We start from the raw sequence: 24,247 nt of genomic DNA, 5'->3' as shown, positions 1-24,247 counted from the left end.
GGGAGGGAGGGAGGGAGGGAGGGAGGGAGGAAGGAAGGAAAGAAGGAAGGAAGGAAGGATGGATAGGAGGAAGGGAGGGAGGGAGGAAGGAAGGAAGGAAGGAAGGAAGGAAGGAGAAAGGTACGGAGGTGATAAGTATATAGAGATGGATAAGATGATAGATGACAGAGTACAAGAAGGATGGAGGCAGACAGAGAAAAGTAGGTAGCAGGTAGATAAATAGAGATGCACAAGATGATTGACAGAAAGAAAAACAGCAGGTGGATAGACAGACAGACAGATAAGCTTACCCCAGCCCAGCAACGGGAGTCTCATTCCACATCTCCAGGGCCAGTGCTGCCCCACACAGAGAGAGACACTTCAGATATGCCAGCTGGAAAAAGGCTATGTATTGACAGGTCTGTATTGCTACAGACTCACACTTCATGCAGACAACAAAGACCACATGAACTTCATAGGCAAAGAGTTGGGCCGCTACCACCACTACCACTAGGAACCCAAAGCAGCTCTGTAAGACGAGGAGGCGGCTCCTTTAGGATCCACAGCTTTGCAAGGAACAAATGCTGGTGAGGTTGTGGAGAAACTGGAACCCTCATTCACTGTTGGTGGGAGTGTAAAATGGCGCAACCACTGTGGAAAGCGGTATGGCACTTTCTCAAAAAGTTGCAAATAGAGATACCATTTGACCCAGTAATTCCACTACTGGGAATATACCCCAAGACACCATAACCACCCCCCAAGGAGATATATGCACACCCATGTTTATCACGGCTTCGTTCACAATAGTAAGAAGTTGGAAACAACCTAAGTGTCCATCAACAAACGAATGGATAGAGAAGTTGTGGTATATTCACACAATGGAATACTACACTGCATTGAAAAACAAGGAACTCTGCAATATTATTCAAAATGGGTGATCCTGGAGGACATTATGTTGAGTGAAATAGCTCAGTCACAAAAAGGACAAATACTGCATAGTGCCACTGTAATAAAACAGGACTGACATCGGGGTTGGGGGGAGACTGAGAAAGAAGGGATAAATAATGTACACTGCATTGAAACAGTTGAGGGAGAGAACTATTTAAAAGGGGGCTATGTGATTAGGTATAATTGTCATTACAGGAGTCCAGAGTGAAGGCTGCATAGTGGAGTGGACCTGGGGGAGGGTTTGTAAAACAATTAAAGAATTTTCCTTTTACTTTTCAAAGAGAAGAGTACTGAAGGGAGGAGTGGGCAGGGAGAAAAGTACAACAATGAATTAATGGAAATCCAAAGTCTCTGTAAATTTTCATTAAAATTAATAATAATTAGGAGCTCCCAGACGCTGGGCCTGGGGAAAGGGTTTCGGATTGCGCTCATCTCCCTGCAAACCATCGTCACCCTGCATCTGAACCATCACCCCACATGGCATCAAAGCCCCTCATGACGGCCAGTCCATGGAGAACCTGTCCGCCGGCTCTGACCCATGTGTGCACCAGCATCAGAGGAGAACTTGCTCTGTGGGGTTTCCCTTGGTTGCTTTGTCTGGAGAGGATCACCAGGACTTTCTCCCGAGGCACCTCTGGGTGAACTAAAACTCCCAGCCTTTTGTTTAGCAGCCAGCTGTGCTCACGATTTGTCTCTGCTGCAGGAAGAGCCCAGTGGCCCCTCCAGGGATACCCACGCCCACAGCCTTGTTAGCCTCAGTTCAGGTTTGCCCCAGGTCTGTGCCGGGCCCGCAGGGCCTCTGGGCGTGCCCACCACTGCTGGGCGTGGGCCGCTTGTCAGCCCCAGCACTCCCTTAGAAAGGCACAGCTTTACAGCTTCAGCCACAGACGAGGAGGACTGTCCACTGTGATGGATGCACCATGCGCACTGCTGCCCAGCACCCATCAGGGCAATGTCTGGCCAAGTTCATGTCCATGATCCCATAAGGCCACGGTGACAAACAGCAATCAGAAGGGCTTGTCCCTGAGAAGTGCTGTTGGGCTGCGGTTGAAGCTCTGGGAGGCGGGAGTCAGGGTGAGGAGGGGTGCGGGAATTCAAGCAGCAGCCGCTGTGAAGGAGGAAGGAGGTCCCAGACTCAGAAGCACCTGCTCTCACGTGTGGAGAGGAGCTGCATGAGGGCAGCGTCCAGAGGCTACTCAGGGAAAGGGGACCACCTGGTGGGCAGTACCGGGTCTCTGGACACTCGGGACAAAGTGGGGCTGTAACAACCACCCTAAGATGAGTCTGTGGGAAGCCCACAGCAAAGCCATGAGGCAGAGGAGTGCCAAGCTCAGAGTCCAGTCAGGCCTGGGATTGGCTGAGAGCAGGAGGAGACTCATGGGCTGACCACCAGAGTGAGGTGTGGGCCACACTGGAGGGCTGATCCCAGGTAAGTCCCTGTGTCCTTGGACACTCTGTATCCTGGGTAAACCAGGGCTCTAGGGACCCTAGTGCCAGCCAAGGAGAGAGGGAGGGCATCGGACAGAGCCTCAGAGGACAGACCTGGGGCAAGGTTCCAAGCTTCAGCTAAAGCCTCCTGTGACCCCGCCCACCATGCACCCTGAAGGTTGGGAAGCCTGGTCCCGCCCACTGACAGGGGTCATGTCTGTGTGACTGTACTCTCCCCTTCAATATCAGTCACGTAATCCAATGTGATGTGGTCATTCACTTCGAAAAATGCCCCCTGGTTTTAGCATGTAAATCAAGAGCTCAGGGTTCTAGTGATGAGAATGTTCTGGAACCAGAGAAGCAGCTGCTGCACGGAGTGCTGAGATGGGCGCTGTCGCTGCTCCCCTTGGCCATGGAGATGGGATTACAGGACCGGAAGGGCAGCTGGTCTCTCCCAACCTCACACTCCTGTCCCTGTCCCCATCCACCTGCTGCTGACCCCTCACAGACCCACCCTCAGAAGCCAACTTAAGCCTATGACGTGCAGGATTGTCATGAGATACCCTATCTCGTATTTTCAAGTTGAAATTACAAGGGAGTGAAAACCTCGGTGCTGGTCCTCTTCCAACAGCAAGACGCAGACAGGCTGTGCAGACGCAGCCAAAGCGGAGGGTGAGCTGTGTCTGGCTCAGGCAGTCCACACCCTGTCATAACAGTCCTGCCAGCCCAATCCAGCCTTGTGGCCTCAGTTTCCCCAGCTGCAGAGAGAGGAGCTGCCAGCAAAGTTTGTCCCCAGAAGAGCTCAACCCCCAGTATCTGCCACCCTAAATTCACTTCCAGTTTCCAAAGCATGCGGCCAGGGAGCGGTGGGAACAGGAAGGAAGTGGAGTCCCTGCTGCAAAGCTGGTGAGCGCGCTGGGGTGAACCAGCCCAGAACGAGGAGCCGCTTTCCATCCAGCAGTGCTGGGGGCCATGGTGACACCACTGTGCCCACAGGTGATGCTTTCTCTGTGTGTGTTCCCAGGGACACACCCACACAAACACACCAGCTCACTCTACTAGGGCACCTGCCCTGTACACGGTGCACACACACTCACACACTCTCGTTCACACAAAGACCCTCAGCCGGGAGGAACGACACAGTGACTGCAGCGGTGGGCTCGACTGTGTCAGAGATTGTGAGGACGACACAGGATGCACAGGGGTCAGGTCTGTTGTTCACGGGGTCACTGTGACTCAGCAGTAACTGACAACATACATATTCACACATTCATGCAAGAACACATCTTCACACACATATACACATGTATTCACACTTGTTCACACATATGCACGTACACAGGCTCACGTGTACACACATACATATTTACAGGTATATGCACACAGGCTCACACATGTGCACACATAGGTGGGGCGTGCATGCATTTGTGTCCCACAGACATGCTCCCGCATGCATGCACACAGGCTCAGGTGCACGGAGACACACGTAATCACACCCCCACAGAGATATGCTCCTGCAAGCATGCACACAGGCTCCGGCACACACACAAACGCAGGCAGGTCCACCCCTGACCAATGACTCCACGTGCCGGATGGATCGGAAATCCCCGAGAACAATAAGCCTGGGTATTCTCCACTCTGTCTGCTGTGCAGATGGGCGGCGAGTCTTTCAGTCACATAAGAGGACTGTCCACACAGAGTATAGGGGGCTGAGGAGGTGATCCCAGCTGTGTCCCTCAGCAGAAGAGAAAGGGAGGTGCACCAGGTCTGAGAGCTGCCTGGTGCCCGGATCTGCACCCCATCAACTCCACACCACCCCCACTGTGCCGTGACACCATGGAGGAGCAGCCCGCCCACCGGATGCACGGCCACCTCAGGCGTGACCTGGGAATGAGCGCTGTGACACAGCCACTGGGGCTGGTTCTGCCTGTTGCCATCCGCTGGAGCACGGTGAGGGAAAGGAGGACAGAAGGCTGGTTCCCAGAGTTAGGATTGTGGGGGTTTTAAACTAAAGATAGGACAGCATTTGGATCTGTTCTTGACAGGTGACTTTTCAATCTATATGCAGAATAGATCACTGCGGAGGCTGGGCTCTGTGAGGAGGAATGTGGCATCAGGATTGGAGGAAAACTCATCAACAATATGTGTTATGCAGATGACACAACCCTTCTTGCTGAAACTGAGGAGAACCTGAAGCACTTGCAGCAGAAGGTAAAGGACTGCAGCCTTCAATATTGATTGAAGCTCAACATCAAGAAAACAAAGATTCTCAACACTGGACCTATTGGCAGCACCATGATAGATAGAGAAGAAACTGAGGTTGTTAACAACTTCAGCTTGCTTAGTTCCACAAGCAACACTCTTGGCACCAGCAGTCAGGAAATCAAAAGACTAATTGTATCGGGAAAGTCTGCTGTCAGGGGCCTCTCCAGAGTACTGAAGCGCAACGATGTCAGTCTGGAGACTAAGGTGGGCCTGGTCCAGGCTATGGTTTTTGCAATTACTTGCTATGCATTCAAGAGCTGAATAATAACTAAGGTTGACAGAAGAAGAATCGATGTCTTTGAGCTGTGGTGCTGGAGAAGAGTGTTGAACACCCTGTGGACTACCAGGAGAACAAACATGTCTGTCCTTGAGAGTGTGAATCCAAGATGCTCCCTGGAGGCAAAGAATCTGAATCTCTGTCTCACATACTTTGGGCACATAGCCAGAAGGGATCAGTCCTTAGAGAAGGACAGCATGCTTGTAAGGGCGGAGGGACAGTGCAAGAGAGAAAGAGCCAGGATGAGATGGATTGACTCAGTGACTGGAGAAATGGGATTAGCTCTGTTGAAGACAATGAAACAGGCTCAGGAAAAGGCAGGTTTCAGCGCGACCTACAGTCACTATGAGTCACAGGCAACTCGATGGCACATAACAACAACAACGACTCGACTGTACCTAACAACAACCAGTGAGCAGTTCTAGCTGACCCAGCGGTGACTCAGAAGAAAGGCCTGGCCATCTGCCTCCCTCAATATCACAGCCGAGGAGAACCTGGGGGACAGTCCGCACTTATGACTCAGAGATGACTCCTCACCATCCTGGCACCTCCTCCATCCTGGTCCTCTCAGCAGGGGCCACATGACCATGTTCAGAGTTCCCAGACCATTCCTCCTCCTCTCTTTCCTGATGGTCAGTAGTACATGCTGGTGTTCCGAGGCTGCTCTGGTGCACTTGGGGACAACTTTGGGACAAAAGCACAGTCCGCTGACAGCCGTGGTGGCAGTGACAGCGTCCAGGGGTGTCACAGGCAGTAAACCGAGAGGGAGACCAGTCCCCAGAGGCCAACACACATGCTGAATCGGGCTACATGATGTGAACCATGAAGACATGCAAAGTGGAAAACACCAGGTACAGCGTCACCTGGGAGACGAGCTCACTAATGTGAAATGCCCCCAGCAGGTGAACCCCTAAGGACAGGTGAGTGGGGGCATAAGAGAGGGGCCTGGGAGGGGCTGCTTGGTGGGCACACCCAGGCTGGACTCTGCTGTCTGATCCTTAGCCTACACGTGTTGCAACAGTGTGGGCGGGGGTCAGATGGGGTTGCAGGACAAGGGGGTGGACAAGCCAACGTCAGGAAATGGGCCCCTGGCAGCAATGGTGCGAATGCAGGCCTCATAGGCCAGTGTGAAGAGAGAGAAACCTCAGCTCTCCCCAGCACCAGGGGCTGTCAGAAGGGCTGTGTCAGGAGAGTTTACTGCCTTGCAAAGGAGTCCTTATCTCCAAATGCTAACATAGGGTATGGTTTTATGTGAATGACCTGTTGTTAGTTTATCTGAACCAAGGACCACTGTGACTCACTCCCACTGCCGGCAAGTCGGAAGCTCAGGATCCACTTGGAGCCGACCCTCTGGTTTCTGAAGCTGTGAATCACAAGGGAGGAAACTGTCCATCTTCCCTTCCCACCTTTCTACCCCCAACCCCACCCCCACCCCCGGCCAGAGGTGCTGGTGAACTTGAACTGCTGGAAAGGCTTGGCCTTTGGATGAACAGCTCAGCTCCCAAGGAAGATACTAGCAGAGCTCCCTACCCCTCAGATTAAACAAGTCCTAAGACTATGAATTTGCAAAAACGTGGACGTGGCATCTGAATGAGTGGAAGATTCATCAACGTCTGTCATCATGCAGATGACACAACCCTGCTTGCAGAAGGTGAAGAAGAGGTGGAACACTTACTACTGAAGATCAAAAACTGCAGCCTTCAATGTGGATAATCTTTCAACATCAAGAAAATAAAACAAAAACCTTCACTGCTAGACAATATCATGATAGAAGGAGAAAAGACTGCAGTTGTCAACAATTTCATTTTACTTGGCTCCACAATCATTACCCATGTAACAGCAGTCAAGAAATCAAAAAATGTGTTGTGTTGAGCAAATGTGCTGTCAAGGACCTCGTCAAACTTTTAAAGAGCAAGGATGTCAGCATAAAGAGTAAGGTGCACCTGATGTAAGCCATGATCTTTTCAATTGTTTCCTATGCATCTGAAAGCTGGACAAACACTAAGGAAGATGAAGAACTGGTGACTTTGAATTGTGGTGCTGGAGAAAAGTCAGAGGCAAGGATGATGACACAGCATCTCACATATTTTGGCAATGTTGTTAGGAGGGGCCCGTCCTTGGAAAAAGACATCGTGCTGGGGAAGGTTTGGAAGGGCAGAGAAGGAAGACCCTCGACGAGACGGATGGACGCAGTGACAGTAACCGTGGACCCGAGTATACCCGAGCCGGCGAGGACGGTGCAGCAGCGGAGGGCTCAGTCTGTGGGACACGGGTGAACAACCCCTAACAACAACAGAACTATACCAACCCAGCCACGAAAGCAGACGATAAAAACCGAAAGGAAACAAAAGAACCAATTACAAAATGGGCAGAGGCTCTGAGGAGAGAGACATTTTCCAAACAAGACAGAACGAAATTGAACATCATGTCATTAAACCCACGGACTCAAGTTCATTCCAACTCCTAGTGACCGGATTCGAGGGCTCACTGCCGCACAGTGCCTGGGGCCAGGGCCCTACGCCCCAAAGGGCCTCCAGGCCGTGTGGAAGCAGACTGCCTCGGTTCCCTCCCCAGTGGAGGGTGGGTCGAAGCATGGACTCTGGTTCACCACAAGAGTCTAACCGCTGCTCTCCTGTGTCGTTAACTCAACAACCCATTGTGGTTGTGTCAGATCCAACCCAGAGCTGACACTCCAGCGGGTTTCCAGAGGCAGGAAACTGCATGGGCTGAGACGGCCCATCTTTCTGACACAGAGCAAGTGGGTGGATTCGAACCATGATTCTTTGGGGAGCGTCGACCTTCGTCGTAAGAGACATGCAAAGCAAGGTCCCTCTGAAGAGCTGGAAGCCCAAGGCAAGCGCGCTGCAGCCGAGCTGATCGCCTCTGCGGCCCTCTGGCAAGTTTCTAAGCCTGCAGCACTTTCTGGGGCAGCTCCTGTCTTTCTTCAGAGGAGTAACTGGTGGATCTGAACTGCTGACCTTCTGTTCTCAGCCCAGTACATAATGCTGCCTTGGGGCCCCAACTCATTGCCGGCACTGACTCATAACTGACCCTCCAGCACGTTCTCAGAGACAGCAAACTGTACGTCCGGGGACTGCCCGCCTGGCTCCCGAGGGCTGGCGGAGCCACATGGTCAGCAGGTGCCAGCTTTGGGTGAACACTGCCACTCCCTGCACACGACCCCACCAGAGACTGCGCCAGGGTGGCCATGAGAACAGCAAGATCCCAAAGACGGACAACAGCAAACGCTGCCTGAGGGAGGGGAGCACTGAGGGGCTCATGCACTGAGGTGGGGAGAGTGGTGGGAGCACTAGGGCACTCATACACTGAGTTGGTGGGTAGGAGTGGGAGCACCAGGGCATTCACACACTGAGATGGGGAGAGTGGCGGGAGCACCAGGGTGCTCACACACTAAGGTGGGGAGAGTGGTGGGAGCACCAGGGCGCTCACACACTGAGGTGGGGAGAGTGGTGGGAGCACCAGGGCGCTCACACACTAAGATAGGGAGAGTGGCGGGAGCACCAGCACTCTCATGCACTAAGGCGGGGGCGGTGGTGGGGAGCACCTGAGAGCTCACACACTGAGGTGGGGAGAGTGGTGGGAGCCCCAGGGTGCTCACACACTGAGGTGGGGAGAGTGGTGGGGAGCACGGGGCACTCATACACTGAGGCGGGGGCAGTGGTGGGAGCACCGAGGGGCTCATGCACTGAGATGGGGAGAGTGGTGGGAGCACCAGGACTCTCATGCACTAAGGCGCGGGCAGTGGTGGGGAGCACCTGAGAGCTCACACACTGAGGTGGGGAGAGTGGTGGGAGCACCGGGGAGCTCCTGCACTGAGGTGTGGAGCAGTGGTGGAAGCACCAGGGCGCTCACACACTGAGGTGGGGGCAGCGGTAGGAACACCGACGCCCTCACGCACTGAGGTGGGGGCCGCCTCACTGAGCTCACCCCCGCTCACCTGCGGGCCAGCACCCACACTCTTCTAGCTGTGCGCATCATTTCAAACGCATCCATCAGCGACGAATCGTGCCCCCAACCCCACCACGTGGAGTGACGCTAGGTGGAAGCTATGTACAGCTCCCCGAGGACCTGACGGAGCAAAGCCCTGAGAGAGCGGGTGGAATGCAGCACTCCTTAATCCTGGGGGATCGAGGGGAATTTCCTAGGGTGTGGCCAGGTACATATTTTATCTCCTTTATCTCTCACAGGATGAAAGAGGAGGACAGCTAGCTGAGGAGGGGGCCTCCGTTCCATCCAGAATCACCAGGACTGGACTCAGGTCCCTGCACTGGAAGCTCCCTGACACAGAAGGAGGCCAAGACACACTGAGCCCTCCAGGGAACGCCTCACCTAGGGAGGTTACAGCTCAGAAGGGAGCAAGGATTTCCTCCAGAGCTGACAGAGGGGCCTGCCCAGAGCTGGCACCTGGACTGGGGCCTCCAGCTTCCTACACTGGGAGGGCATGAACCTCAGTTTACTAAATTCACTATGTCGCTGGTTACGGCTGCACTAGGGAGCAAAGGCACCCGTCAGTGGTTCCGTCAGGGCTCACGTCGCCCTGTTCCACAGTCCAGGTTTTGACAAACATCATGTGTCTGCCACGACAGGGGCTCTGGTGACCTAGTGGTAAGGAGCTATGCTGCTCACCCAAAGGCACGATGTTCGAATGCACCCACCCACTGCTCTGTGGGAGAAACATGGACAGACTCCTCCTGTGCGGTTTACAGCCTCTGACAACCCGCTGGAGGGTCAGCTCTGAGTTGGTTTAGACGACGGCAGGGAGTGTGAGTCGTGCTTTCGGTTGCTGGTCTTCACAGGAGCAGAGCACTCAGCGTTTCCTCCTCTGAGCAGCTGTCTGTCACCCTGATACAGGGAGCTCTGGTGACCTAGACAGTAGGGAGTTGGGCTGCCAACCCAAAGGCACATGGTTCAAATCTATTAGCTGCTCCTCAGGGGAAAGATGGACCATCTCAGCTTAGGGGCCAGTGAGTTCCTATCAGTGGGAAGGGGATTATTTGGGGGGAAGGTGGTGGTGACAGTCCATTTGATGTCTGGGATCTGATCACTTAAATACACCTGGAACAACAGCTGTCATCAGGTGTCGTCCAGGAAAACCTACAGAAGCAGGAACTGAGTAAGGCAAAACCTCTCAGAGAAGAAAAAGCAAATATTCCTGCTGACAGAGACTTAACTGAAGTGGTGGTGTGCCGCTAACAGAACGGTCAGCAGTTCAAATCCACCAGCGGTTAGAGTCTACCGTTCCCATGGCGCATGGACGTGGACTCACAGGGGCCCGTGGGTGTCAGAGAGCTGTGCTCTGGGCACTGAGTTTTCTGGCACGGGTCACTAGGCCTTTCTTCTGCCGCTGCATAGACTCGATCCACCAGTCTTTCTGTTCTCAAGCTGAGTGTGCTCCCCATTTGGCCATGCACATGCCTCAGTACAGGCAGGAGAGACTGAAGGTGGCAGGGTGTTTTTTGGGGTCTTGTTGTACATGGTCTCCCCTTCTTCACCAAGTGAGGTGGCTGACACACAGCTTCAGCCGCTGGCCCCTCTCCTTCTGTATCTCTGTGTACACAGCCCATCATTTCATGTGCCAGGCCTCACGCCCACAGGAGGAGGGGGCCCAGGGCTTTCCCAGGAGTGGCCATGGGCACATGGGACCAGCCTTACAAGTGGCCTCTGTGTTGTACCCTGGTCAGTTCAGAATCATCGGCTCCAGGGGAGAGAGGTAGGGAGGTCTGCTTCTGTGAGGAAGCCCTGGGGCCAGTCCACGCCGACCTGCGGGTCGCTGGGAGTCCAGGGCAATGGGCTTGATTATTTGGGGGACTTGGCTACCTGGACACCTGCTCTGCCATGGCTCCTCGGGTCACCCCAGAGACTGGCCCCTTACCAGAGAGAAAGCAGACTTAGCAAGGCCCAGGTACATTTACAACACGCCACCCCCAGCACCAGGCCACAGTTCTAGGCCTTTCACGGAGCCTGCATGGTGGGGTAGCTCAGGTTCCAGCACCAGGACTTGGTTCTAGGCCTTTCACAGAGCCTGCATGGTGGGGTAGCTTGGGTTCCAGGACCGGAGGAAAAGGTTAGAGAAATATTTCCCCATGCTGCGGTCTGAGAGGAACAGGGCTGGAGTGGGAATATTTTCCACACACCGTGCCTGCATGATAGCATCTCCTGCTGCCTGAATCTGCGTGCTGGCAGGGAGGGCACGGGCAGCCTGCCACCACTCGCCTCGGGGCACAGCCTGCTGCCAGGTCCCCAGCAGCCCCCTCCACCCACCCCAGCCCCAGCATCTCTGCTCCCAGGTTCTAAGATGGGGGGGTCAGCCTAGGCACGTGGGGTTTCGATGGTGAGGCAGACCCAGGGCAGGCCTCAACATTAGTGGTGATGTTGGCCACTGTCCAGATGTGGCCCAGTGTGCTCCCCTCCTGGCCACTCCCCTCCCTGGGGGAGGCCCGTGGGCCCCTGTCTCAGATCCCCTTTAACTTGCCTGGTGATTTTCTTCAGATTTTTTTTTAAATTTTATTATTTTTGTCTGTGTGTACCGTCAAATCACATCTGACTGGTACAGAAGGAGACTGTCGCTCCTTTCCCGGCAGAGCATCTGGTGGATTCGAACCATGCGCCTCTGGGATTGTAGCTGCAGCTCCTTACCACTAGGCCACCAGAGCTCCCCCTTTCTTCAGATTTTGTAAAAGTCTCCCCTAACCCTGGCTGGGAGGCAGAGGAAGACGGAGACCCCACACTACGAGCCGGCTAGCACTGGGGTGGCTGGCACCCCAGTCCATTGTCCATGGCCTTTGTCCACTGCCCTGCCTCCTTCCAGCCCCCAACTCTTCTGGGGGCTTAGTGGTGAGGAACTGTCTTGCCAACCCAAAGGTACATGGTTCAAATCTACTAGCTGCTCCGTGGGAGAAGGATGGGCAGTCTCCTCCCACATGATTAACTGTCTCTGAAAACCCAGTGGAGGGTCGGCTATGGTAAGGTTCAACTCAGCAGTACAAAACAACAACAATAACAGCACTGGAGGTTTAGTGGTAAGGAGCTGTGCTGCCAACCCAAAGGTGCATGGTTCAAATCCACCAGCTGCTCCATGAAAGAAAGATAGGTAATCTTCTCCTGTGCAATTTGCAGCCTCTGAAAACCCAGTGGAGGGTCAGCTATGAGTTAGTTTCAACTCAGCAGCACAAAACAACAACTCTGGTGGCTCAGTGGTAAGTGGTAGTGTTGGCAGTGCAAAGGGAAACGGTTCAAATCCACCAATTGTTGCACGGGACAAAGACCAACTGTTCCATTGGAGAAAGATGGGTCGTCTACTCCTACAGTCTCTAAAATGTCAGTCTGACTCGATGGTACCTAACAGCAATTCATGGCCATGGTCATCAGGTTATCTCACCCTGCAAAGTCCTCCCGTCTATCCATGTATCTCCCTCCTCCACCCCACATCTCACCACTGTGCCCGCCTTCCATGGGCTGCCCACCTGGCTCCAAGCTCCCCACACCAGCCCTCTGCAGACTCCAGGGGTCCCCATCCCTGCCTGGACCTTGTGTCTCACAGTCAGGCACCCACCACAGAGTGTCCCTCGCCCACTTTTCCCCACTGTCACCACCTTCTCCTTGACCTCAGGCCCAGGTACCCTCCATCTGACCTCCCGCAGGGCGAAGATCACACCTGTTTCCCTGACCACCCTGGCTGTACACGACAGGCACTCAGGAGTTGCGTAAACACTTTGTTTTCGAGTCAGCATTTTGGGAAGTGCCTTAGTTCTGGCCTCTGTGTTCAGAGTAACCCACAACCTTCAGTGGTGAACCCTCTCCAGAAAACCTAACTCTGCCCAGACCCTCTGTGCCCCAGGAAGCCAGCTGCTCGGTGAGCACCCAGACGTGGGGCCACCCTGTTCTGCGAGCAGGAAGAACGGCCGTGAGCTCCCAGAGGCGTGCAGAGCCAGGCCGCCCGATTGCTGGTGTGCAAACCAGGTAAGACCTCTGTAATGTCCTGTGTGTAATGAGGCGAAGACTTCATCAAGCCTCGACAAGGCATTCCCGCCACTGCTCCAAATGAATGGTGAAAAGGTTACTCAATCCTGTTCTTTTCTGAGTTTGCTGACACGCAGAAATGACTCATCCAGCAATCATCTTCATCCCCAATGCCGTTTCTCTCCGTCTGCAAATTAAATGCTCCCGGAGGTGGAAAGCCCCACCCACAGGTGCACACATGTTCAAGACCCCCACGCCGTGCGGCCAGCTGCCAGCAAACGCAAGCCTTTCCCAATCATGCTCAGCCAGGCTGCCCTGGAGAATGCCGGCCCAGGAACCAAAAGCACAGTCTAGAAAGTTCTGTCCCAGAATCCAGGCCCACACTCAGAAACAGCCACACGTAAAACAAATGAGCTCTATCAGGGCTGGAACCCGGCAAAGGGAGCCTCTGCCTCACGGTGCATCCACCCCTCCGGCTTCAGCAGGGGTCTCAGTGCTCGCAGGTGACATGAGAACCCCTGTGTTCCATCTCAAATCACAGTGGTCGTGTTAGCACCCCAGGTCAAAAAGGGAACCGTCCCCATCCGCCTCAGGCCAGCCTCCAGGTGTGCCTCCCCTAGATGTACCTCCCTCAGATGCATCTCCTCCAGGTGTACCTCCCCCAGGTGTAAGCCTCCTCCAAGTGCACACTCCCAGGTACGTCTTCCCAAGATGAGGTGTACCTGCCCTAGGTGTACCTGCTCCAGGTGTACCTGCCCTAGGTGTACCTCCCCCAGGTTTTCTTCCCTCAGGTGTTCCTCCCCCAGGTGCACCATAACTAAGTTGTACAGCTCCCCCAGTGAGACCTCCCCCAGGTGCACTATACCCACGTACAGCTTAAACAGGTACACTGCCCCCAGGTACGCTTCCTCAGGTGCACTCCTCCTAGGTGTACCTCTCCCAGGTATACCACCCTCAGGGGCACTGCACTCAAATGTCACCTATGTAGGCACTGCCCCCAATTTCACCACTTCCAGGTGCGCCTTCTCCAAAAGCTCCCTACTCGGGTGTATCACCCCAGGCATATCTCCCACAAGTGTCCTCCATGTGCACCTTACCTGAGTACACGACCCTCAGGTACATCACCAGCCCCAGGTGTCCCAGCCCAGGCACATGGCCTTCAAGTAAAATGTCCCCAGCTACACCCTACCCACATAAGTATACTGTCTCCAAGGTGCACCCCACTCCAAGTCTACCATGGCCAAGTGACCTCTCCCAGGTGCACTGTCCCCAGATGTACCTCTCCTAGAGTACTATCCCCAGGTAGCCACACCAGCTGAACTGCCCCCAGCATACCTCCCCCAGGTGACCACCTCCAGATGCACTGCTCCAGGTGCACTCTCCTAGAGTACTATCCCCAGGCCTCCACACCAGCTGAACTGCTCTCAACATACCTCCTCCAAGGAACCACCCCAGGTGCACCACTCCAGGTGCGCTCTTTTAGTGAGTGCACTGTCACCAGCCTCCACAGCAGCTGTGCTGCCCCAGCACTGCTCCAGGTGTGCTGTCCCAGGTGTACCTCTCCCAGTGTACTATCACCAGGTGCCCACACCAGCCACGCCAGCCCCAGCACACCTCCCCCAGGTGCAGCATGCAGAGCAGGCCCCTCCACCACAGGCACTGACCTTTCCTAGAACCTCCCTCATAAAAGCCAACAGTCCCAAGTGGCCTGCAGCATCTCCAGGGCTGTAACAACCCTGAAAGGCTTTAGGGCATGGCTGTAAACCAGGGACGCCGTACCAGCTCCCTGAAAACAATGAGCTGATGTAAAACGATGGCTTTCCGCCATGGTGCCTTAAGACAACCAGAGGCCAAGCCCGGCTAACAGAGGGCTGACATGTTCTGTTCTGCTCCAGGGCTCCAGAGTGTGGGATCAGACGCCACAGTCCAGGGTGACTGCTCTTGAGGGAGTCACACAGCAAACGTCTAAGAGGACAGCCCACAGTGCCTGCCTTACCCCAGGAGAGACTCGGCCCTGAAGCAGACTCTACCCCTCAGCACGTTCTCCTGGGTCAGAGTGGGCATCCCAGTGCCTGGTTCCCAGCTCCCAGGATATACAGCATGAAGAGAGCCACCTAACATTCAGCCTCAGTTTTACCATCTGCAAAATGGGCAGTAGGAGCATAAGCCCCTTGCCTCACTTACCATATAAACAACAGGACGGAAGACTGATGCAGAGTGAGAAACCAGGAAAAGGTCATCATCATTACCTCAGGGGACAGACACCCGGGGCCCAGCACCTGACTCTGCCAGGACGATTCAACAAAGGGTGCAGAGCCCGAGGGTCCAGACAGGACTTAGGGCCAGCCCCATGCTGCCATGCTGCCTTCTCTATTGTGCCTGTGACTCTTACTAATTGAAGGCTTTGTGGCAACCGCACATCAAAAAAGTTTATTGGTGTCATTTTCTCACAACTGCGGTCACTGTGAGCCTCCAGGTCATTTTCGATGCGTTTCACACTTTTTCTTCATGTCATTGTGCACTTAACAGACCACAGGTGGGTGTCAGCAAGCCTGTCCCAGGCGCTGGGACCAAACTTGTGTTACACGTCTTAACAATGCTCTCTGCTCTACTGCAGCGTTGCGGATCCAAACCTGAACTCTCCCCAAGGTCGGCCTGTATGTGACGTGGTGCCCCGAGCCTCCACACACTCAAGACATACACACAGAGCATATCCCTGCTCCTGAAACAGACCTGCTCCCACAAAAGGCACGGTTATCAAGTCCATAGTACCTTGTCAAGTGACTGTTAAAGTGGCCAGAACCCCCTTCGTGTTTCATCAACAAAAAGAAAACATGCCCGCAGGAATTGTTGTTAAGTGCCATCACATCCCCTGCGACTCTTAGCAACTTTATGTACAGCAGCTCTGAAGTCTGCCCTGTCCTGAGTCAGTCTCACTGATTCCGACACACCTACCCTCATCGTCCCAGTTATTGTATCAATCCATCTCATCCAGGGCCTTCCTCTCCTGCGCTGTCCGAGCATGATGTCCTCCAAAGACTGGTCTCCACTGGCCAAGTGCTCAAAGTATGTGAGATGGAGCTTCAAAATCCTAGCTTCCAAGGAGAAACTTAGTTTCACCATCTCCAAGACAGATCTATTTGTTTTCTTGGCAGTCCTTGGTATGTTCAAAACTCTTCTCCAGCACAACTCAAAGGTATCAATTCTTCTTCTGTCATCTTTAGTCACTGTCCAGCTCTCTGATACATAGTAAGTAACTGCAAAGACCATGGCCTATATCAGACACACCTGGGTCTCTAGACTGACATCACTGCTTCTAAGTACTCTGGAGAGGCCCCTGACAGCTTTCCCAGAACAATTTGTCTTTTGCTTTTCCAACTGCTGGTGCCAGGAGTGTTGACTGTGGAACCAAGCAAGCTGTTAACAACCTCAATCTCTTCTTCATCCATCATAGTGCTGCCAACTGGCCCAGTGGTGAGAATTTTTGTCTTCTTGATGTTGAGCTTCAATCCATATTGAAGACTACAGTCCTTGACCTTCTGCAGTGAGTGCTACTGGTCCTCTTCAGTTTCAACAAGCATGGATGTATCATCTGTATAACACAGGTTGTTGATGAGTCTTCCTCCAATCCTGATACCTCCTTGTAAAGCCCAGCCTATCAAATGATCTGTTCTGCATACAGATTGAAAAGGTATGGAGACAGGATGTATCCCTGTTGTGTACTCCTTTCCTGATTTTCAACCACGTAATGTTTCCTTGCTCTGAGGACTGCTTCCTGGTCCAATATAGGTTTCACATGAGCACAATCAAGTGTTCTAGGATTCCCATTCTCAAGGTTAGCCAGAATTTGTTGTGATCCACACAGTCAAATGCCTTTACATAGCAAAAGGAGATTTAAAAGCAGAAGGAATTTAAAACAAAACAAAACATACCCCCACAAGAAAATGCAAGTAGGAATTCAAGATGAAACTGTGTGTATGTGTATGTTACTTGTAACTTTCTTCCTATGATGGCGTAGCTCTGAGTAACCTGTGCTGGCTGGCAGCTCCCACTAAGGGACTATTCTTGCAGAACGCTAAGATAATCACTTGCAAAATGTGGATGCTGCCAAAATCTATGGTGCTGTTTTGCAACCCTCCCAGACAGGACCTGGAAGCTCCAGATCTTTCAGCAAACCATGTTAACGGTAAACTGTTTGCCATCCAACCCTCAGTGGGAAAAAGTACTGCCAGATACAGATACCAAGTCATTAAAAAACTAACTTTGTAATCTTCTCAGGAAGTTACCCTCAAGTAGCAGCCACATTCTAAACCTGTCCTTAAATCAAACTTGTACATAAATAGGAAGTTGGGCTCAGTTCCTGTCTAACAATTGATAAAATGTTTATCTTGGTATATAACCTACTTTTCTCTGCATAAAAGGCATTAAAGAACCCCTTTTGGAAACAATAAAGGATGTTTAACGTAATTGTTGTTACGTCCATTGAGTTGCCCACGCTCATAGCAACCCTATGTACAACAGTTCTGAACTCCACTGTGGCCCAAGCCAGTTTCACTGACTCCAATACACCTATCCCCATTGCCCCAATGACCATGTCAATCCATCTCATCTGGGGTCTTCCTTTCTTGCACTGTCCCTAAACTCTACCAAACAGGATGTTCTCCAAGGACTGGTCCCTCCTGGCCACGTGCCCAATGTATGTAAGATGGAGCTTCGAAATCCTAGCTTCAAAGGAGAAACTTGGTTTCACCCTCTCCAAGACAGATTTATTTGTTCTCCTAGTGGTCCATGGTATGTTCAAGACTCTTCTCCAGCCCCACAACTCAAAGGCATCTATTCTAATTCTCTCATCTACTACTATAACATATTCTATTAACATAACAGAACAGTAATCATATTTTATGTTTCTGTAATTACAAACCACTGTATGTACTCTAAATCTTTTTAATTATTCATTTTTATGAACATTTACAGAGATTTTTTTATTTCCATTCATTCATAGTTGCACTTTTCTCCCCGCCCACCCGCACCCCCTAAATTTTTAAAATAAGAAACTGAAGGGTTGTTGATTCAAGACTATGTTGTTGTTAGGTGCCACTGAGTCTAGTTAGACTCATAGCAACTCAAAGAACAACAGATCTGAATCCTGCCCATCCTGTACGATCGTCACACCTCCTGACACACTAGAGCCCTTTGCGACAGTCACCATGTCAATCCAATCTACCTGGTCAAGAGTCTTTCTTTCTTTCAGCATCTCTCCACCTTCCATGAGGTCCCTCTCAAATGAACTGCCTTATCTAATAACACGTTCAAAATACGTTGTTGTTAGGTGCTGTCAAGTTGACTATACAACTCATAGTAGATGAACTGTTCAAAGGACCTATTCACAACAGGTCTGAGCCCTGTCCTGTCCTGGGTCAGCTTCACAGTCTCTGAGATGCATGAGCCCACCGTCACAGTCTCTGGGTCAATTCATCTTGTTGACGGTCTTCCTCTCATTCTCTGGCCCTCCCCCTTTTCCAGAACAATGTCCTTTTCCAAGGACTAGCCCCTCCTGACAAAATTCACAACTGTGGACATCCCTAACCCTGGAGCTGCCTATATGCTAATACTCTGATGCTTAGAAGTCATCTGATTAGACCTAGGTGAGAGGTGCAGCTAGGCCAACTGGCATAACAAAGTCCATACAGAACGATTCTACGTCTTACTTCAGTGAGGATAGACTGGGAACTTGGAGTTTGAAGTTGTTGTTGTTGTTGTGTTCCATTGAGATGGAACCGACCGACAGCTGAGCCTCCAGCAGGCTTTCAGAGGCAGCTAATCTCACAGGAGGACACCGCTCATCCTTCTGCTGGATTCAAACTGTGTGCCTTTGGGATTGCAGCACAGCCTCTCACCACTAGCTACCAAGCTCCCTATAGCCATCTAAAAAACACCACCTAAAGCAGAGATCGTAAAGAAAAACAAAGTCCCAGTGAGACAATTCGTCCCAAGGACTGAGAGACACAAAAGACAGGACCTGAGACCAGAGGAACCAGGTAATGCCCGACCACCTTTCTGATCAGGGTCACAACTGAAGGTCCTGTGCAGAGGAAGAGGAAAATGAAAAGTAAAATTCAAATCCATTTAAAAACTCACACAACCAAGCTCACTTGTCTGATAGACACCCATGGAACCTCCACGGATCACCCCGCAGCAAAACAACCACAGACAGGTGTGTAAGGTGGACCATGACACCTGTGAGGACCATGCTCCCAGAACCACCATCACATGAAACCAAACACCACCACACATGTGTGTAAAGTTGACGTTGACACCTGTGAGGAGCATGCTCCCAGAACAACCACTACATGAGACCAAAAGGCTGCATCTGCCCAAAAACAAAGCTCAGAAGGCAGGAAGGGGCAGGAAAGAGGGTGACTGGAAATGGGACACCTAGGGAGGAAGTGGGAGAGTGCTCGAACAGTGAAGGGATTGCAACTGTTGTTAAGAAACGAAATACATAAACTGTTAAATAGAAAACCAATGTGCTTCTGTGGACCAAACCGCAATAAAAAGTTCCAAAGGAAAAAAAACAAACTCATGTGAAAGATCAGCTCCACCCTCAGAGGTCACACCAGGTCTGGAGATGCCTGGTTCTCACTACCGAGGTCACCGCCTGCCCTGGCTATTCACACCCTGGACAACAGGTAGGCAGACCCCTCAAAGAGGTCCTTGGGCCCCTTCTCACACCCCAAATCCTTTCTCTTCCATGCCTCTCAATGTCCTGTCCTCTGCTTGTCCCCTTTCCCTCTACCCCCCTGCAGGGACACTGGGGCAGCGATGCAGGGAACATGCACAGTCAGCCTCCAAGTGGCAGGCTGGCCAAGCCAGGTTCTCCTCCTCTCTGCTCACCTCCAGCCCCGGGGCCGGGAGAGCAGGGTTTCCCACACTGGCTGCACCGCCAAGATGGGCAGGTCTCTGAAGTAACACCCAAATTACAAGCCCGAGTGCTGGAGCCAAGATCAAATGAGGCTGTGAGTTCACACAAAGCAACCTCGCACGAGCCTGTCCGTTCCTCACCTGGGGAGACAGGACAGCGAGACGAGACTCGGAGGCTGCCCCAGAGCCACAGCCACATTACTGGGTGACTCAGGGACCTGGGCGGCAGTTTCCAATGGTCTCACCCGAAAACTAATTGGCACATGGGGCCAGTGGTGACCTTTGATCCTCCCAGACAGCGGAGTGGTGGCTGCAGAGCCGGAGCCGAGCCAGGTGAATCAGAGGGCCCACATCACCCCGGAGCCAGGACCAGGTGTTAATAATAGAACACAGGAGCCCCAGGCCCTCAGAAGAAAGCGCCAAGGAGCCATGGCCTTGAACTTGAAAAGGCCCAGGGCTGTTCTCCGCCCAACTGCTGAGGAAGCAGAACGTGCCTCTCCCACTCACTAGGTCCTGGCTGGGGGGCAGCATACGGAAGCAGTGCCCAATCCTGATGTGCCCTCGCATGCCTGGCAGCCCCTGAGGATCCCCTGGAGCCGCCCACCAGCCTTGGTCACTCACCGGACACAGCCACCTCCATGTGTGCCTCCAGTGGGCGGTTGTTGTCCAGGTCTCGGCTGAGCTGCAGCTCGCCCGTGGCGGGGTCCAGCAGCAGCAGCTGCAGCTCGTTACCATGCACAAAGGTGTAGTTGAGGCTGTCCGAGAGGTCGGGGTCATGGGCCGGGATGCGGCCAATGACGCCGCTGGGAAAGCTGTTGGACTTGTTGGTGACATAGTTGTTGAAGAGGATCTGGAAGTCGGGGAGCACTGGGGGGTTGTCGTTCTGGTCCAGCAGCCGGATGTGCACAGTGGCCCGGCTCACCAGCGGCGCAGATGTGGCCTGGACCACCAGCACGTACTCACGCCGGACCTCGAAGTCCAGCTCGGCCAGCGCACGCAAGTCCCCACTGAGTAGGTCCAGCTGGAAGACCTCGGGCACGTTGCCCTCCACAATCTGGTACATGATCTGGGCGTTGGGGCCCTCGTCTGGGTCATGGGCTCGGATCCGTGCCACCACTGAGCCCACTGGGCTGTTCTCCTCCACAAACAGCTCCAGCTCATCCCTCTCAAACACAGGTGGGTTGTCATTGATATCCAGGACAGTCACCTGGACCTCCACTGAGGCGCTCAGAGGCGTGGGCCTGCCCCGGTCCACGGCCAGAGCACGCAGGCTATACACGGCCACATTCTCCCGGTCCAGCCGGCGCTGGGTGCGGATCACACCTGACGTGGGCTCGATGTAGAAGTCCCCATGCCCATCGTCCCCGCCCTGGAAGGTGTAAAGCAGGCGGCCGTTGGGGCCCGAGTCCCGATCGGTGGCAGAGACTTGGAGCACGCTGGTGGACGGGGGTGCGTCCTCGAAGACGGAGCCCTGGTAGAAGTCCCGCAGGAAGCGGGGGGCGTTATCATTGGCATCCAGGATGAGGATCTCCAGCGAGGTGGTGTCCGACTTCTGCGGGATGCCATTGTCCCGGGCGGTGATGGCCAGCGTGTAGGCGGCCTGGTCCTCATAGTCCAGCTCCGTCAGGGTGTAGATGGTGCCGGTGTCGGGATGGATGCGGAACTGCGGCACAGGGTCTGCCAGCTCGTAGGTGATCCTGGCGTTCTCCCCGGTGTCCTCATCAGTGGCGCTGATGGTGGCGATGGAGGTGCCCACAGGGCGGTCCTCGCTGACGCTGACCGTGTAGTGGGAGCTCTGGAAGACCGGGCGGTGGGTGTTGGCGTCGGTGACGTTGATGAAGACCTGTACCGTGTGAGACCTGGTGCCGTCCGACGCGGTCACAGCCAGCACGTACTGCCGCTCTTGCTTGTAGTCGAGCGGCAGGGCCAGTGTGATGAGGCCGCCGCCGCTCTGACTGCTGAGAGCGAAGCGGTTGCGCGTGTTGCCGCCAGTGAGTTGGTAGGTGATGACACTGTGCGCGTCCCGGTCGCGGGCCTGCAGGGTCAACACGCTGCTGCCCACCGCCGCGTCCTCGTTCAGACGCAGCTCGTACACCGGCTGCGTGAACACCGGGTCATTGTCGTTGACGTCCAGCACTGTGATGGACACGCTGGCCGAGGAGCTCATGGGCGGCGAGCCGTGGTCCACGGCCTCCACCCCGAAGCTGTAGTGCTCCGTCTCCTCGCGGTCCAGCTCGGCACACACCGTGATCCAGCCGGTGCTGTTGTGGATCTGGAAGGGGAAGGAGCCCCCCGGGGAGGGCTCCTGGGGGGCCGCGCTCCCGCCCCCTGCGCCCGCAGTGTCCACCAGGCGGTAGCGCAGCCGGGCATTCTCCCCCGCGTCCGCGTCCACTGCCTGGATGTGCAGCACTGAGTGGCCGAGCGGTACGTTCTCCAGCACCGCCGCCTGGAAGGGGCTGCTCACGAAGATGGGGGCGTTGTCGTTCACGTCCAGCACCTGCACGGCCACCAGGCCCGAGGCGTTGATGAGGGGCGGCCGGCCCCCGTCCTGCGCCTTGATGCGCAGCGTGTACTCACGGATTGCCTCGAAGTCCAGCGGGTTGATGACGTCCAGGCTCCCGCTCAGGGAGTGCAGGTAAAATTGGCCTTTGAGGTTCCCGCTGACGATGCTGTAGTGGATGGCGGCGTTCTGGCCCTGGTCCTGGTCAGTGGCCTGCACGCGCAGCACGGCCGTGTTGACCGCCACATCCTCGGGCACCTGGACCACATAGCGCTTCTCGCTGAACTGCGGATAGTTGTCGTTCTCATCCTCCACGGTGATGTGGACGGTGGCTGTGGCACTGAGCGGGCCCGGGTTGCGGCCCTGGTCGTTGGCCTCCACCAGCAGCTGATACTCGGCCGCCTCCTCTCGGTCCACCGCTGCACGCGTGCGCACCACGCCAGAGCGCGGGTCTATCTCGAACACTCCGCCCGCGCCCTCCAGCAGGCGGTAGCGCATGTTGGCGTTGGAGGGCGCGTCGCCATCCGTGGCGCGGATGGTCAGTACCTCGTAGCCCACCTCGAGGTTTTCACGCACGCGCTCCCGGTACTCAGACTGCTCAAAGACTGGGCTGTGGTCGTTGGTGTCGCTGACAGTCACAGTGAGGTAGGTGGCGGCCGAGCGCCGTGGAGAGCCGTGATCCACGGCGCTCACCTTGAGGACGTGCGTGTCCTTGGTCTCGCGGTCCAGCGCGCGGGCCGTGCTCACCGCGCCCGTGGCGCCATCGATGAGGAAGTAGCCACTGGAGCGCTCGTCGAACAGCGCCTCCATCTGGTAACTCAGGCGGCCCGCCTCGCCCTCGTCGGGGTCGTGCGCGTGCAGCTCAATGACCTGAGTGCCCGCCGGCTCGTTCTCAGGGACTGACACCTGGTAGCTAGGCAGCGGGAACTGCGGGGTCGTGCTGCCGCCCGCGCCCCGTCGGGCACGCCGTGCCGCCGCTGCCCGGCCCTGGCGCAGGCCTGGCGGCGATGGCGACAGCAAGGGCAAAGGCGCGCCCGTGGCCGCGTCTAGCGCCAGCCTTTCCGGGACGGCGCCGGCCACGCGCCCCAGGGCGCACAGCACGCGAAGACACACGAGGCGGTGCGGACAGCTGAGCCCGAGGCGCGACGGGCAGCGGCAGGCAGGGAAGGTACCGAGGACCGCGCGCGCCGATCTCACCCTGGCTCCGTCGGAGCCCGGGAAGCAGAGTGCAGAGCCGAGTCCAGGCACTGTGAGCAAGGCTCGCGCGCGTAATTCTGCGTCAGGAATTGGTCCGCGCCCGGTCCCGCAGCCGAGACCAAGCGCGCGCTCCCGATGGCGAAGGCTCAGTGCGTCCCGGGCGCCGCGCTCGGTCAGGCGTAAAGGCAGCGGCAAAGGGCGCCCCACGAGGCGTGAGCAACCCCGAGGACCTGTGCCTGGCCCGCGCCGCTGTCCCACAAAGTGCCCGTCATGACTCACAGTCAACAGTTCCCGCAGCGTTCGGGCCGTGCGCGCCACATCCAGCGCAGAGATCCCGCCGGGCCTGGGGGCCAAGGCGCGCTCCCTGCCGGGAACCTGCGACTGCCGGGCGACCGCGCGCAACTCGAGCGCGAGCAGGGCGGCCAGGAGCAGCAGCGCGGGCAGCATTGGCGGCGGCGCCATGGCCCGGAACCCGAGCCCGGCGCCCCAGCACAGTCCATGCACCCGGCGCGCCTCCGCATCCACTCGTCGCGGCCGCGGCGCGGCTCCCACGCGCCCGGCTGCGACCCCTGGGGACCACCTGCGCCCCGCCGCTCGGGCCTCCTGCGGGGCTCTGGCCGGGTTCCGAGGATTCGCCCGGGGGTCCGCGCGGTCGGCCTCCCTCGCAGCTTCCACTGCGAAAGGACTTGCGGAAAGTTGGTGAAGTTGGTTTCAAGATGGCTCCTCTGCGCGTCCTGGGAGGCACCGCGCAT

At 55.1% G+C, this 24,247-nt stretch overlaps 1 protein-coding gene and 1 pseudogene across 1 annotated transcript in view; both read right to left on the bottom strand.

The window, feature by feature from the left end:
• The window catches only part of CELSR1 (cadherin, EGF LAG seven-pass G-type receptor 1), a 178,252-nt gene extending 154,295 nt beyond the window's left edge, over positions 1-23,957 (bottom strand). Inside the window, exon 1 of the mRNA XM_006888122.1 lies at positions 20,420-23,957. Coding sequence (XP_006888184.1) covers positions 20,420-23,957 — 3,538 coding nt within the window. The remainder of the gene's footprint in view (positions 1-20,419) is intronic.
• A 249-nt stretch (positions 23,958-24,206) lies between these two features.
• LOC102854807 overlaps positions 24,207-24,247 on the bottom strand; it is a 32,157-nt pseudogene continuing 32,116 nt past the window's right edge.

Source organism: Elephantulus edwardii, unplaced genomic scaffold, assembly GCF_000299155.1.
Source record: "Elephantulus edwardii isolate Elephantulus edwardi_28Jun2011 unplaced genomic scaffold, EleEdw1.0 scaffold00064, whole genome shotgun sequence".
NCBI classification, from domain to species: Eukaryota; Metazoa; Chordata; class Mammalia; order Macroscelidea; family Macroscelididae; genus Elephantulus; species Elephantulus edwardii.
The sequence above is the reverse complement of the archived record's forward strand: the minus strand, read 5'-3'. Positions and strand labels throughout refer to the sequence as shown.